The sequence below is a fragment of the Rissa tridactyla genome, chromosome 1, assembly GCF_028500815.1.
Source record: "Rissa tridactyla isolate bRisTri1 chromosome 1, bRisTri1.patW.cur.20221130, whole genome shotgun sequence".
NCBI classification, from domain to species: Eukaryota; Metazoa; Chordata; class Aves; order Charadriiformes; family Laridae; genus Rissa; species Rissa tridactyla.
The window spans coordinates 158,743,008-158,758,909 of record NC_071466.1 but is presented as its reverse complement, the minus strand read 5'-3'; the positions used below and the strand labels follow the sequence as shown (position 1 = coordinate 158,758,909).

The 15,902-nt window shown below is 39.9% G+C and overlaps 1 protein-coding gene across 2 annotated transcripts in view; it reads left to right on the top strand.

The window, feature by feature from the left end:
• The first annotated feature begins 8 nt into the window (after positions 1-8).
• The window catches only part of GLT8D2 (glycosyltransferase 8 domain containing 2), an 18,937-nt gene continuing 3,043 nt past the window's right edge, over positions 9-15,902 (top strand). Inside the window, exons 1-8 of one of the 2 annotated variants that reach the window (XM_054192240.1) lie at positions 9-2,089; positions 4,013-4,057; positions 5,484-5,579; positions 6,778-6,946; positions 8,555-8,672; positions 10,671-10,755; positions 14,542-14,625; positions 15,074-15,186. In XM_054192240.1, the coding sequence (XP_054048215.1) occupies positions 4,039-4,057; positions 5,484-5,579; positions 6,778-6,946; positions 8,555-8,672; positions 10,671-10,755; positions 14,542-14,625; positions 15,074-15,186 (684 nt within the window). In that variant the 5' untranslated portion in view covers positions 9-2,089; positions 4,013-4,038. The remainder of the gene's footprint in view (positions 2,090-4,012; positions 4,058-5,483; positions 5,580-6,777; positions 6,947-8,554; positions 8,673-10,670; positions 10,756-14,541; positions 14,626-15,073; positions 15,187-15,902) is intronic. The other variant, XM_054192249.1, reaches the window with a different exon arrangement.

Genomic DNA, 15,902 nt, shown 5'->3' with positions numbered 1-15,902 from the left:
GGGAGGGGGGGAAGAGGGAGCGGCGGGGTGCCGCCGCGGGTCACGTGACGGCGGCGACCGTTACCCTCGTCCCGGAGAGGGTAACGGTCTCTCGACCCCCGGGGGAGGCGGCGGTTGTTGCCTGCTGGGTGCTCGCCCGCTCCCCCTCACTGAGGGGATATCGGCTGAGAGGCGCAGGGCGATGATTTGGAGGCTGCCGCAGGCCTCCCTCCGCTCCTCGGGAGCCCTCCGGCCCGGGCCTTGCTTCGGCGGGAGGCCTGTCGGGGTGCCTGGCGAAGGCAAGCCTGCTGTGGGGTGGCTGGTGCCCGCCGGCCCGGGCTGCCGAGCTGCTCGGGACACCACGGATGTGGTGTGTGCTCGTTTAGCTAAGGGCACCTGCGTTCAGACCCTCAGAACTGTGCAGCAGTTTGGGTTTTTTTTGTTTTTATGATTCGCTAGTCGTAGGCAGGGTATGCAGCCTGCGAGGTATGCATCTTTGAAAGAAATGAGTTGCTGTTTAAACATTGAAGGTTGAGATTAGAAACCGAGGTTTCAGTTCTACAGTTAACAGCGGATGATCTGAGTAAACCCGAAGTTCTTCTGCAGGACAGAAGCTGCTCTCTTTCCTGTGTGAGCAGGGTGTTAAGCCGGAATATAAATAACGTGAGGCTGAGGGAAATCCAGAGAAGGTGCTGCTAGGTTGCCAGTAATCCATGGGTTGCTGCCAGGTGAAGCAGATGGTCACGATGCTGCAGGCTTGTACAGCTGTGTGCATCTTAGAGCTGTTCAGGGTGCACATGGAAATGGAAGGGAGACGAATGAAACGTGGGTGGATTTTAATGAACATGAGCTTAATACAGCTTAAAAAAATAATGTAGTACAGAAAAAGCGATAGTTGTGGCCATCTAAATGAAGCACATAGCTGTACGTGTAGGTCTTTATTTATTCTTCCTTCAAGCAGCTCTGCAAGAGGTGGATTTCTGTACAAAATCAGACGCACATAAGACAGTCCTGTCGTGTTTGAGACATACAGTTGAAAAGCCACATTTTTATTTCCTGTAAATGGAGCAATAATCTTCATTCAAAACAACTTATGTTTTTTAAAACCTTTACTGAATACCTGTCAAATTTTGCACTGTCTCATGACAAAAATATGAAAAATAGTTTAGAATTGAAGATTATCATTATTAGTATTCCTTTCAGTACTCATGAAAGTCTCATAACAAAACAGTGTTTCGTCATATAGAAAGGAGGCTCCTAGAAGGGGAGGTGAGAATTTGAATAAAAGAAGTGACATCATAGAAATAAAACTGCAAAAGCATTAGCTTAGGAGGCAGAGTATCAACATGTGCTAGTTACCTTGAGGTAAGGTCCCTTTAAATCCAAAGTAAACCCGTGGATTCAGATTCTCTTAACTGCTCAAAGTTAAACTTCTCTTAACTGCTAAATGACAAGATTCAAGTTAAAATGCATGTTCAGCGTCGAATTTTGCAAGTTTCCCTTGGCTTTTGACTTGGAAAAGCTCAGCAAATGGACACTGGGAAAACTCTGGCTTTCAATTTGACTTTGGCATCATGTTATTTGGCTCTTGCACACTAGTTATCTGTTCACATTTACCATAAATAATGACTACAAACCTAACCTGCAACTAGACTGTTGAAGTAACTTCTGGAAGGGTTTCTTTCCTTCTCTTTCCCCCACCCCCTTAAGACTTTTTGTCTTATGGGATTTGTTTGCAATCTGCTAGCTGAAGCTCTGAGGCAAGTTTGCCAGATCTGGGGCTGCATCATCGTTCTGCACATCTGGAAGTGGTTTATGGGCTCTCATTCCTTCAGTGCGGCGTCTGGACCCAGTGCGATTCCTCAGCAGCAGAGAAAGGAAAGAAAACCAGCACAACTCCAAAGTAAACTTTGAAGAGTTTGAAAAAGGAATTGAATCTTAAAACTGTTACTGTGCCCTGTAAGGCCCTTGCGGGGGACTTCAAAGGAGGATGATGGTCAAGGAAGCTTTGGCAAGAGTGCTTACAGCTGTGGGCTATCTAGGATCCAAGTAAATAGCTCTACAGCTCTTCAGGAGAGAGGAGTCCCGAATACTGTGCTGCTTTGAAGAGGTAAAAAGACTAATTAAGCAGGAAATATCTGAGCAGTAATGTCACTGTTTCTGAGCTTTCCCTTCTGTAGCCCCTCATTTTGTTACAGTATTTGGCAACTGAGTTAGGGACTGCCAGGTTCCAGGAACTAATGTCTACAGTCAGGAAAAACTGAGTTAATATTTGCAGGGGAACAAGTATTCCTCTTTTTCCTTAAAAATCAGTGGGTAATCAGTCTGAGTTTCTGAGGCTTAGGAATGCTGTAGTTTTGGAACTCAAACTTGTATGAGAGTCTGTCTGAGTTTGTATTTTAAAGTTTAAAACATGCTTCAGTTTATGTTGATTTAATCATTTCTGAAGATACCATGAAGTTGTGTCTATCCAACTTTCATCTTGCAGTGATCATTCGTATTGTTTATGACTAGCATTACAAATGTTAATTAAAAGATAGCAGTCAGCTCTATGGAAATCAGGGCAAGATTGTGATTAGCTAAAGTGGGGTTAGAAAGTTCTGTTGTCTCTTTGCTTACCTAAATGAGTAAATTTTTTAAGTGGATAAGAAGATAATACTTGTGTGTAATGCGTGAGAGAAGGGCTTTTCAGCAGTGGTTTTTTTTCAACCGATAAGCTTGATTTCCTCTCTGTGTAAATTAATGCCACATGAAGAGAGTGGACTGTCGGAATGTAGACAAGTACTGCAGACGCAAAAGGACTTTCAGAAATACCCTCTCTCACTATGATTTAGTCATCCTTTGTGACCTAAATACACGCGAATATAAGTGGTTTGTAAACAAAGCCACGTCTTAACTTTTAAAATATTTTTATTGTCATTTAACTTGTTAGTTGAAGTAGAGACTGATTTAGGATGCCGCCTGAACTTGAGCATTAACCAATGAGAGGCGTTTTAGTTTTGTGACTCAGGTTTCAAGAATTCTTGCTGTTCCGTCTGTCTTCTCAAGGAGTCAGAACAATCTTCATTTTTATGTGTGCATAGAAACCATCATATATCCTTATATATGCTGTAATGTGTCCATATCTGTATGTATGGAAACAGGAAAACGTGGTTTCTGTCCTTATATACAGCTACCATAGTGTAAAGGTTAGCTGCACACACACCACACACACGCCTCAACTTCTGGTGCAGTCTTTTACTGTTGGTTTTTTTGTTGGGGATGTTGGGGGTTTTTTTTGCCATAAACAGTAGGTTTGGGTCCAGAATTCAAGTGAATGTTGTATTTCCCATAATCCTGCATTTTAGGGATTATGTTCTGTCTTCTCAAACATAAAGTCATGTCCACTCTTGCTTCTGCTTTAGAAGTACAATTTTAGGGAATGCTAGCTCATTTTCTTCAGCATCACAAATAATGTGCTTAAATACAAGCCACATTGCACAGACTTCCGCCTTACGGTTAGTGGAAGGATACTGCTGTTAGGAAGTATTTTCACTATTGCTTTCAAATTTTCGGAGAGTCTGAAAGACACTGCTCCATTGTAAGATTCCCATGTGCTCAGGAACATAACTGCAGCAAGAGATTACTATTTGTGATTGTAATTATGGTTTCGATGAGAAGAGAGATAAATGTAAATGTATTTACAAATTGCATCACTGAGTGTTTTAATACTTATTTGCAGATTATTTTAAAATGTGTTAAAAAATCTTAGTTATTACTAATATAGGTGATTGGATGGAATTTATTAAAATGCTGTTCAACCTATTAGTAGCTTAAATTAAAGTATGTAATAGTTCTATCCCAGAATATTAGTTACTTGTTCCCAAAAAGTTATTTACAAAGATAGAGTTCAGTTTTACCAGGTCAACAGTAAAATTTGATGATGCAAAATCTTGTCCCTGACATAACTAACTAGTATTCACTGCTGGTATTAATGATTTTTCTCTGTCCTCTTTTTTTTTTTAATTATTTTTTTATTTTTATTTTACCACAGATCACAGTTCTCATCCAACAGGACACATGGCTCTTCTAAAGAAAAGTAAGAAAAATTAAAAATATTTGAAATATATATTTTTAAAAGAAAGCAGAAATGTCAAATGTAATTTGTGCTGCCACTGTTGTCACAGTTACATGCAAATTTATAGTTTTAGTTTTGCTAAATTATGCTTAAGTATACAAATAAGCATTTTTCTGTTAACTAAGTCAGATAAGTATGGCCATAAATACCAATAATTTAAAATTACTCACTACTTTACTGCATCAGACTAGGGGGTCTGGAATTTCCCATGAAGACTGTAGGTAGCTGCTGGTTTCGTGAGGGTTGTGCCTGGAGCACTGAACCTGGATTTTTTACAGAACTCTGCACATTAATGCTCTTCGTACTCTCAATTGAGGTGTGCCCCCAAGAAATTTGGGTTCTCATCAGCGGTCAGGGTCAGTGACTGAAAATGGACTGGCGTGTGCCTTCAATTAGGCACCCAAAATTTCTTTGAAGTCAATGGTTTATTTCCTCAGCTGGTTTAAATTAGCGCAGGTTCGGTGATATATTTTTACCAATTTCAATTTATTCTCATGCCCAGTTTTGGCCAGTTGTCCCTTTTGATTGAAATAGTTCAAAACTTTGTTCCCTTTGCGCTTTTGTGCACCTTGAATAACTTATATGGTGATGCAAAAGTAACAAAGTAGTCTGATACAAAGAAATCCAGTCATCAGTGTCGCTGTTGATACTGTACTCATTGAACTGTCCTGGTAGCTGCTCCTGCTTGGTTTACGTTGAATAACTTAAGCTTGTACAAGACAGTCTGGTAGGAACTGCAAATCACAATATACAGTAAGGACTTTGCTGTTGCATGCTTTATTTTTGGTTTTACTAATTAAAGTAATTGTATCAAAATGTTTATGTATTTTCAAATATTTTGGAACATTTCTGGTTTCAGTAGCATGCTGGGTTTGTTTCTCTAGTACATTTAGAGTTTTGTTCAAATACACATTGAAGATCTGAACATTGAAATAATAATAAAAAAAATCTTCTGTGTTTGAAGTTTTATCAGGGAAGCGTGAGAGAAGGAAAGTGCTAGGTAAAAATAATTGACTTGTGAAGTCCTGTGATGACAAACACACAACAAACTATCCAAGACAAGAACGTTCCAGGCTCCTGATAAAATTCAGAAACATGTGAATTCCCTATTATGGATAATCCATATATATTGGGAGTTTAATGATTGAGTGGGCAAATTATCCATGAAAATCAGGTAGGTGGAAATTATTGTAACAGGGGAGAGATACTATTGAGTTTTTAACATAAAATTTTTAGCTTGATCAAATAACAAGAGAAAGGAGAATTTGATAAGCAGAGCAAATACAGGTTATGGCATGTACTGGTTGCAAATTGCATTTTTTTAAAAAAGGATACCTAGGAATTAGCTATTAGGCTGATTGTTAACAAATTCTCCTTTTCGTTTCAGTTAACCAGATCTTACTGTTACTTCTTGTGTTAACTGTGTGCGCCATTCTGTATAACAAAGTTCACCAAATGCCATCTGCATTAAAGAATGAAACAGGTAAATGACTTGTACTTCTGTTTCATGTATGTTCTTTGTTTATATTCCTTATCTCTTGATTTGAATAGTGCTTTTTGTCTTACTGAATCCTGTTTGCCCTGCAGGAGTGGTTGCATATGGTCTGGGATGTGGAATTTTTTGCTTCTGAATTACTTGAATAAAATAGCAGGAGATCAACAGTAATGGCTAAGAATCGTCATTCTAATTCAAATTTTTATCCAGATGTCACCGATGTAGATGGAAGCTGGAGTATATTCGTATTTGTGCTGAACAGTACTGTAGTTCTCAACTGATAATAAACTTTAGTCACGACTTGCCCCTTTCGGAATGTTCTTGGCCTACCTATTCATTTCAGACAGATCATCAAATCTTGACATAATTTACAGCAGAAGTTTTTGCTGGATTTTTTGTAGTGACAGAAACCCACTAGGGTTGATATGGTTGGACTGGTATTAAATGTTTATACTAACAGCTTATTCACTGTTCCCAAGATAAACAGACTCTGTCTTGGTATAAACCGTATTTTTTCAGTATATTTTTGTTAGGGTTCTTATGAGTTTCATGCTTATGTTTTAACCAGTATAAATATATCCATATAAATTCTGTAAATTAATCAGTGCTAGGGGTAAAAATCTTTCTTAGCAGTAACATGAACTGATTCAGTATTGTTTAGATTTTTTTTTTCCTTTTATCATTTACTTCCTGATGGTACAAAATTTTGCACTCTTCCTTTCTAGCCTGCTTCCCAAAGAAGTGAAGCTCGTGCAATTGCACCAGCTCTTCCACTTACCTCCTTCCTTTGATAATTTTGGAACCGATTGTTCAATTTGTACTAAATATAACTGAGAAGTAGAAGTCTCAAAGGTATACAAACTTCTTTAGGTTTCATGTGAATAAGCAGCTAGGTGGAGGACAGGCTGACTTGTGCCCCTGCTGAGTAGAAGATGCCGAGAGCTCCATTATATATTCTGTTTGGAGGCATCCAACAGTCCAGTCAACCTGAATTTAGTTCTGGATTAGCGACAGTTCATGCTGTGTGCCTTGCCAGATGTGGATGTGTATAGGATGTGGTAAGGAAATGGGGTGATTGTGATATGATTCCACTGCTTATGGAACTACATACTCATTCCTATGACACAGATCTGATACTAAAATGTTCTTAATTTTCTATTATAATGCCTATTTCTGTTTCTTATAGTTGATTTGGAGAGTCCTGAGGAAATGGAAGAAGAAATCCCAGTCGTAATCTGCGCTGCTGCGGGCAGAATGGGTGCAACTGTAGCAGCAATCAGTAGCATCTACAGCAATACAGAGGCTAATGTTTTGTTCTACATAGTTGGGCTGAAGACTACCATCCCACATATTCGGTATGTACCAGCCTTACTTTGTTTCATGCTGTAGTTAGGACCAGGTTGTTGCTCTCCTTATCATGGGCATAGACTTCGGAGGACTTTTCAGGGAAATGCTTCTCCCCTTTATTTAAGTAGTACTAGTACTTGTACTAAGCAATTCCCAGGATTCTCTATGTGTAGGAAAGAGCATTTTGCCCCATGCAAGGTACTGACTAGTGTAAAGCGGTGTGAAATAGCCAGGCTATGCCCACACCTGTGCTCTCTGCCTTTTGTAGATTGTCTGCAGAAGGGTCTGCAGTAAGGTAAGTATATACGTGCTTACTTGTCACGGTCCCACTTTATGATGCTGCACTTACCTCTCATCTGTCGCCGTGTCTTAAGCTTCAGAGCAGAAAAACTTGCTGTTTAAAGCTAATTTCAGCTAAGAGGGTGTATTAAAGGTTATAAATAGAGGCCTGAAGAAGCTTGTAATGAAAGCACGTTTGGGTGTTAAAATTTGCAAACATTGTCTAAACAAGGAGGGAAGTGTGAATCAAAATCAAAGCAGATTTCTTAGCTGTTCTCACCTCTGGCTACTACACTTCTGTAGCCTGTGTACTCTCAATTTGTGTCAAAGTGAAAGGATGTAATGAGTGGAGTTCCACAGGGAGGTTTTCTCATCCAGTTCATCAGTAACCTAGATAATAGATTAGAGAATGTTCTTTATGAACCTGCAGATGGCATGAAGCTGGAAAAGAGACAGCAGATATCATGAAGACAAGAGCTGAAAACAAACTAATCATGGTGAATTGAAAAAATGAACTGTGAAATGTGATGAAATTCAGTAGAAGCAATGACGAGGTAATATAGGTGGGAATAGATGATTCTGTTGGTTCAGGGTGAAGCAAGAGTTTGGTAGCACTCATTTGGAAAACTACAGAATTATGACTGATAACTGACCACACTGATTAAAAAAAAAAAAGGCATGCATCGTAGTGGATGCACATGTTGACATATACGACCACAGGAGATGGGAGGAAACCTTTTTCTGATCTTGCAGACATTATTAAGACATCAGAAAAAGTGTAGTGTTTAGTTCTAGGTGTCTTCAGGAAGGATTTAGAAGAGAGGTCAGAGGAGAAAATAAGCAATGGTGTCAAGAAGCCTGACAAAATAATGAAAGAATTAGTTTAGTCTAAAGAAAATATAGTTCGGAGGTGATGTGGCAGTCATCCTGAAGGATGTAAAACTTTAAAAGGGTGAAAACTAACCTCTGCTTTAAAAGCACAGTAGACAGGATAAGAAAAAATGGTCTTTAAATGCAGTAAGAAAGCTAGAAAAATAACATTTAATGCTAGTGATGGTGAAAGATGGGTTGTTTGGGCAATATGTGGAGTCTCAGTTTTTGGCAGTTGGTTGGGTTTTCTGGGTGTTGTTTTTGTTTTGTTTGTTGGTTTGGGTTTTTTTTAAGAACAGGTTAAATGTCTGTATGCAATAGCTGTAGACATAAGTGATTTTGTCTTGGGATAGAATATATTGAGGAGCTTTCAAAGGTCTCTTATTCTGCTATGAGTCTGTGAATTTAATACTGGAGGTACTTGCCACACGCTCAATATTTCTTTTATCACTTCTTTTTTATCACAGAAAATGGATTGAAAATTCTAAACTGAAAGAAATAAAATTTAAGGTTGTGGAATTCAACCCTATGGTACTAAAAGGAAAAATCAGACAAGATGCATCGCGTCCTGAGCTACTGCAGCCTGTGAGTAAATGAACACCACATAACAAATTTTCAGGGGTTTTAACGCTTATTACAGGCTTTAAAATGTCCTAGATCGCTGTTCAATTACACAAGAGGAGTGCAAGACAGAGAAGCCACATCAGGTCCAAACACTATGACCACACTCAAGAAGGAAAAAATGTATTGTAAGAAGCTCCTTGCAATTTGTCTGTCTTGCTGGGACCCCATTATTTGGTGGCATAAACTTGGTAATTTGAATGTGTCATATCTTTAAGAATATATTCAGTGTTTGTTGGAGGAAGATCTAATAGTGTTCTTTGTGCCTCCATGATGCTGAGTTGGCTGCATTCTGCTCATGTCCAGGGTTAATTCAGAGGCTAATGACTAACCTAAATATTACTAGCTGTCAGAAAAGGCAAATCAGATGCTAGAAATAATTAGGAAAGGAGTAAGGATCAAAATAGAGAACATCATTATGCCACAATATGAATCCATAGTTTTCCCTCATCCTAAACGCTGTGTGCAATCTTTGTCCCCTTATCTGAAAAAAGATGTAGCACCACCAGAAGATGTTCAGGTCTGTTCAGAATGTTTATTCTTGCTGCCCTTCTCTGAGCCTTTGACATTTCTAATACATGGAAAAGATTTAATGCAAGGAATCAGTGGGTTAAAACTGTATAGCCTGGAAATGTGGCTTTTAGTGAGAAAATAGTAGAGGTCTACAGAACTGAGTGGCACGGAGGACTGGATGGGGGATGGTTGCTCACTATCGCTTCCAATGCAAGAGCTAATGGCCATTAGATTAAATTAGTAGGAATCACAGTCAGAACAAACAAGAAACATTGCACATTTTTCGTGCAATGGGTACTAAACTTCTAGAATTCCTCACCGAAAGGTCTTGTGAATGTAAATTTACAGGGATTCAGTGAGGACTGAAGTTTATATTTAGACAGATCATTTCTGGTTCAGAAAATCCCTTGAGCTGGAAATAGCTGAGGACTAGGAGAATACTTGGAGCAACTTTTCTGTATGCTTGCTCTCTTATTTTTCACTGAGTATCTGCTTAGGACCACTCTGAAGGCAGGTGCTGGGTAAAACGATCTGCATCAGTATGGTGGTTCTTACGTTCGCAGTCCCCTTTCCCTCTGCTGGGTTCTTCGTTGCTATTGTAGAAGTTGTTATCCCATGTCTGTGCCACCAGTCAAACCATTTCTATAGAGTGGAATGACGGCACTATTAAATTTGAAGTGTTTTTTATGATGTATGCTATAAAAATGCATTAGGAAGAGCACTGCCAGCAAGTCCAGGAAGGTGATCGTTCCTCTTTACTCAGCACTGGTGAGGCTGCATGAGGAGTACTGTGTCTAGTTCTGAGCTCCCCAGTACAAGAAAGATATGGACTTATGGGGTGAGTCCAACGCAGGCCTGCAAAGATGATTAAGGGACTGGAGTATGTTTTATATGAGCAGAAGCTGGGAGAGCTGAGGCTCTTCAGCCTGGAGAAGAGAAGGCTCAGGAGGATCTTATCAATATGTAGAAATACCCAAGGGGAGAGACAAGAGGCAACGGGCACAAATTAAAATATGTGAAATTTCCTCTGAACAGAAGAGTGAAGGTGGTCAAACACTGGAGCAGGTTGCCCAAAGTGGCTGTTGAGTTTTCATCTGTGGAGATATTCAAAACCCATTTGGGCATGGTCCCTGGCAGCTTGCTTGAATGGTAGATGGTCTCAAAAGGCTCCTTCCAACAGAAATGATTCTGTGATTCTGGGAAGAAGCAACTGTTTTGGGCTGTTTGGTTGGGGCCATAGTAAATTAAATAGGGATAAATAATAATAATAATGGATTCAGGATACTAGTAAAGATACTAGTAAAGCTGGAGGGAGGAAGCAAATGATTGCTGGCTAGTGCTCAATGAAGAGAGAAATTAAAACTGATTGTTAATAGAGACAGAAGCGTGAGACTACTACATTAAACAGCTTTACCATTTAGTCTTTACCTTTTTTTTTCTGTTTAATAGCTGAACTTCGTTCGGTTTTATCTCCCTCTACTTATCCAGAAACATGAGAAAGTAATATATTTGGATGATGATATCATTGTTCAAGGTAAGTTGTCATCCAAAAAGCCATTTCTAGCAGAACTAAAATAAAAGTTATTGCAGCTTTTACAGTCGTTTGGAAATATGAGATATGATAGAAACTGAGGCAGCTGCTAGGAACGTTGCACTCAGGAAAACTACAAATAATCTGTTTGTTTAAAGGAATGTCTGAAGAAGAACTTCCTATATCTTTTGAGTAGTGGATTTTGATCAAAATTGTATGTATGTGTTTAATTTTAATTGAATCTGGTCAATTGCTGAAAGGTATCATGGATTTCACTTAGATACTGCAATATTTATTGTTAAGTACGTGACATGCATTTCCTGCTAGTATTCGAATTCCCCCAAATGCTACTAGTTCCTTATCCAGAATTGCTGTTCTTGAGAGCAAGAGGAATTTACTCAAATGAGAGGGTTAAAATTCCAAACACTCAGAATAGGATTTGGAGCATCTTCAGCTCAGAATCCATCGCAATTTGCAGAATCATGATCAAAGATTTCAGAGTTCCTAGACAAATGGGAGCAGTTAGAAGACATTCAAATCCTGAAAAAAAAATTTTTTTTCATACAAGGCAATCTAATTAGAGGAACTACTGTTTTTTTAAAGATTAATTTATCATTTTTTTCTCGTCTGTTTTCCAGTATATTTTTCGTCTCTGTAGAGTTGTTGTCCTCCCATGTTTTATCATATTGTCTTGTTGTTGTTTTATAACATTTTTTAATCAGAGTGTTGTGGTTTAACCGTGGTGGGCAGCTAAGCACCACACAGCCACTCTCTCACTTCCCCCAGATCCCCGCTCCCAGTGGGAATGGGGGAAGGAGGAAAGAAAGAATAAAAGCAAGAAAACTTGAGGACCAAGATAAAATAAACAAACAAATAAATTTTTAATAAGTGAAGGATAAGTGGAAGAAGAGAGAAGAAAACAAAACAAGTGATGTAAAGGCAACTCGCCACTTCCAGTGGGTAGACTGATGCCCAGCCAGTTCCCCAGTAAAAGCTGGCTAACCACCCACCCCACCCCAAGCCCACTCTTTCCCATTTTATTGCTGAGCATGACATTATGTGCTATGGAGTATCTCTTTGGTCATTTTGGGTCATCTGCCCGGTTGTGTCCCCTTCCAGCCTATTGTGCACCCCCTGACCTAGTCACTGGGTGGGGGGGCAAGTGAGAAACAGAAGGCCTTGATACTGTGCAAACACTGTTCAGTAAAAGCTAGAACATTAGTGTGTTATCAGTACCGTGTTGGTCAAAAATCTAAATCCCAGCACCATATGAGCTGCTATGAAGAAAATTAACCCTATCCTTGCCAGGTGTCCTGGTTTGAGGTAAAACAGAACCAATTTTCTTTTCGGTAATTTTACAGGCATCAGAGAGAGAGATTAAATTGAAAGTAGAAAACACAGTAGAGGGAAGTCTTGCATGCCACTGCAGTATCTGGCCTACAGTATTTTCCAGATACTGTGATTATTACTTTCTTGACAGATATACAGGAAACATAGTGTCCCCTACTGGGGAGAGCATCTGTCGCTTGTTTTAGTGGCCAGCCCATCCCAAACCACGACAGCAGGCCCAGTACGCGGGGACAACAAAACCTTTTTACCTGTCCTTCTTAAACGTTAAAGGAATGTTCCTATGAAAATTTCCTTTGGAAAGGACTGAGTATAACTATAATAAATTCTTTGGTCTAGGTTAATGTTTGCTGTAAAACATTAAGATCAGTGAATTTACATATGACAAAAGTATAATTTTATTTTCCACTGCTTCTCTGCATCTTTTTATAGTTTTGTCTCTTTAGTGGCAGATTTCAGAACATCCGCACTTAAAGGGGCCACTATTAGCTGCTTTATAAAATATGATTCATCTGCTTTGCCTGTCTCATTTTAATTTGCAATAGACTTCGTATCACAGTTTCTTCAACATGTGTGTTTCCAGTCGTCTCTGCTTCTTGGTTTTGTTGTTCTGTCTGTCATCAAGAGGCAACAGCAATGTTTAACTCTTTGAAAGATTCTTAAAGTCTTCATTTACACTCCAGTTTCATGAGCACTTTAAGCTGAGCCCACCACTTCCCCTGCATCCCTCCTCCTTGCACCTGTGCAGGTGTTCACCAGACAAGGAACTACTGGAGAGAGTCCAGCAGAGGGTATGAAGATGATCAGGGGACTGGAGCATCTCTCTGACGGGGAAAGGCTGAGACACCTGGGTCTGTTCAGCCTGGAGAAGAGAAGACTGAGAGGGAAAGTCACCAATGCTTATAAATATCTAAAGGGCGGGTGTCGAGAGGACGGGGCCAGACTCTTTTCAGTGGTGCCCAGCGACAGGACAAGGGGCAACGGGCACAAACTGGAACACAGGAAATTCCATCTCAACATGAGGAGAAACTACTTTACTTTGAGGGTGACAGAGCACTGGAGCAGGCTGCCCAGAGAGGTTGTAGAGTCATCTCTGGAGATATTCAAAACCCGCCTGGATGCAATCCTGTGCACCTTGCCTTAGATGAACCAGCTTTAGCAGGGGGGTTGGACTAGATGACCTCATAAGGTCCCTTCCAACGATTCTGTGAAATGTGATTACTTTCAGCCTAAATTAGTTCCCTGGTAGGACTCAAGGCAGAGTGGCTAGGAGAAGAGAGGTAGGGCTTTCTCTTTCATTAGAGGTGTCAGTTTATGTCAGATGATCGTGTTTCTGGAGCCGCAGGGTATAGGTGCAGTTTCACGTTACAGCTCATGGTAGGCTGCTGCTGACGGAAGTGGCCTCTCCTGTCCTCAGGCAGCTCTTGTTACTTGTGTCATATCTACAGTTCTGCAGCTGCAGAATAAGCTGATTCAGCTGGTTGACCTGGCAGAAGACTAGTGGTACAAAAAAATAACGAAAAACCAACCTTTTTTAAAATTTTTTTTCCTTTGCTTCAGCCAGACTATCTTGCTCACCCTTGGGCCACGCAACGATAGCGCCCAGAAGAAGGGAATAAAGATGGACATGTGGGAGTGTGGTGGAGGGAGGGAGCCTTTTCTGGCAGCTGCTCCCCATGTCTCAGCTGTAATGTGAGACTGTGCTCTCTGTCAGATTGTCTCTGCAACGGGAGTGAGTGAGGCTTCTTAGAGTATAAGGAGTAAATGGGGTTTTCTGTGTTTAACTTTGGGATCATTTATTTGTTTGTCCTTGCTTTCTGCAAAGCAGTAAAAATGAAACATACTGAATTTGGAGTGTCAGCCCAGAATGGTTTGGTTTGGGTTTTTTTTGGTTTGTTTGTTTGTTTGGGTTTTTTTGGGTTGGTTTTTTTTGGTCGTGGTTTTTTTTTTTAATTTTTCTGCTTTTCTCTTGAAAAGCAGAAGCTATTTAGAATCAGGAGAAAATACTTGGCAAGGCATGTTGATCTTCAACAATTAAGTGTCCTATTGATTCAAATTCTATTTCTTGGTGGGACATGAGTCCTAAACCAAGTTTTCCAACCAGCTGATGACTTCAGACAAAGAAATAATCTCTGCTTATTTCAGAAATAGTAGTTCCACTGTTTGCAGTATGGGGAGTATTTTCAGTTACTAGTCTTTTAATGAGTCACGTCAGGCTGCTGGGCCATATGTGGCCTGCCAAGATAGTTCATCTTTCCTGTGACCAACCCATGGCCAGCAGCAAAGCTGGTAGCTGTAGGGGGTTTGGATGCAGACTCATTCAATTGCTGTGGCAGCGCTGTGCTTCCCACCTGCCCTGAAACTCTTCTGCCACATCATGGGTACCTGCTGATTAAAGGTGATGAGTGAGATGCCAAGCGTTACGTTATTTCCCTCCACCAGGAAGGAGTTGGGTGGTCTGTGAAGCCAGCAGGGAACGGTCAAGTGTGACAGGCACATTTCAACTGGCCGGTGCTGGGAATCCAGGTATCTTACTGGGAGGTATAAATGCAGTAGCACTAGGAAAAAAATGATCTGTGCAAGAGATTGAAGTAGCACTTCTGTGGGACTTGAAGAGGCTCAGAAAAATTGCCTGTGCCCTCCCTATCCCAAAGGCAAGCTCTATGAATGCAGAACTTTATAACCAGGCTTCTTAACGGTGTAGTTGGCTTCTGCTGTAGCTGATTTTGGACATTCAGACCAGACTATGGACGTGTTGAAAATTGATGATAATATCTTAAGATAGACCTTAGACATCCAAGCGGAGGACTCAAATTTGAAAATTGTTCCATATTACAAAATCAGCCTTCGTTAATATCTGGGCTATGCCCTAAAACTGGTAGGTTTGTAAGTAACGTATGAGAACAGAAGTTATCTTATCAACTCTGTAGCAGTGAAGCGGAGTTCCTCATGCTTTTGATCTTTCTGTAATCAGGTGACATCCAAGAACTCTATGATACTAAGTTAGCTCCTGGACATGCTGCAGCTTTTTCAGATGATTGTGATCTGCCTTCTACACATGAAATGGTTAGAAGTGTAGGGATGCAGGTAAGATGCCATTTTGGAATTCTAATGAGAAATGTATTTACCCACAAATGTAAGGTGATTTTATATGTCTTCCCTGAAGTGAAAATTATATTTTTATTTTTGCAGTAGTTTTGTAATAGTTTTACATGTAATTAAGAACTAATTTTTGTAGTAACTCTATAATGATATGGTGTTACGCAGAGTTGTTTTCTGTAATTTAAATCTCTATTGCTCTTTGGATTCTACTAAATTGTTTGGTATTTTGCTATCAGCAGATCATGAGCACTTAATGGAAAATATAATGGAGAAAGAATATTATGATTTGTAGTAGTCAAAATGGGAACAAAACTTAGGAAAACAGGTTTAAAGGCTAACTCCTGAGCTGAGTTTCCCAGAGCTGTCAGTAAGTCCCTCTAGCATTAGAGCTGTACAAGTGTGATGCTATATCATTTCTAGCATTAGAGCTGTACAAGTGTGATGCTATATCATTTAGACTGAGTTACAGAAAGACAAACACGTGGTGAGGGAAAAGCCTTATCAAACTCACATGGAATGATACTGTGGAAAAAGTAATTCAGTAGCTGGAAGTATCCTGCCTTTCAGCCTTGTGTCATACAGAAATCAAGACAGGTAACCATCTCTAGAAACTCAGCTTTGGGAGCACATATTTAGTCTCCATGTGAGTGGTAGACAGATGCATTTACTGTTACCTTTATAGAGATTTATAGGTGATAAAG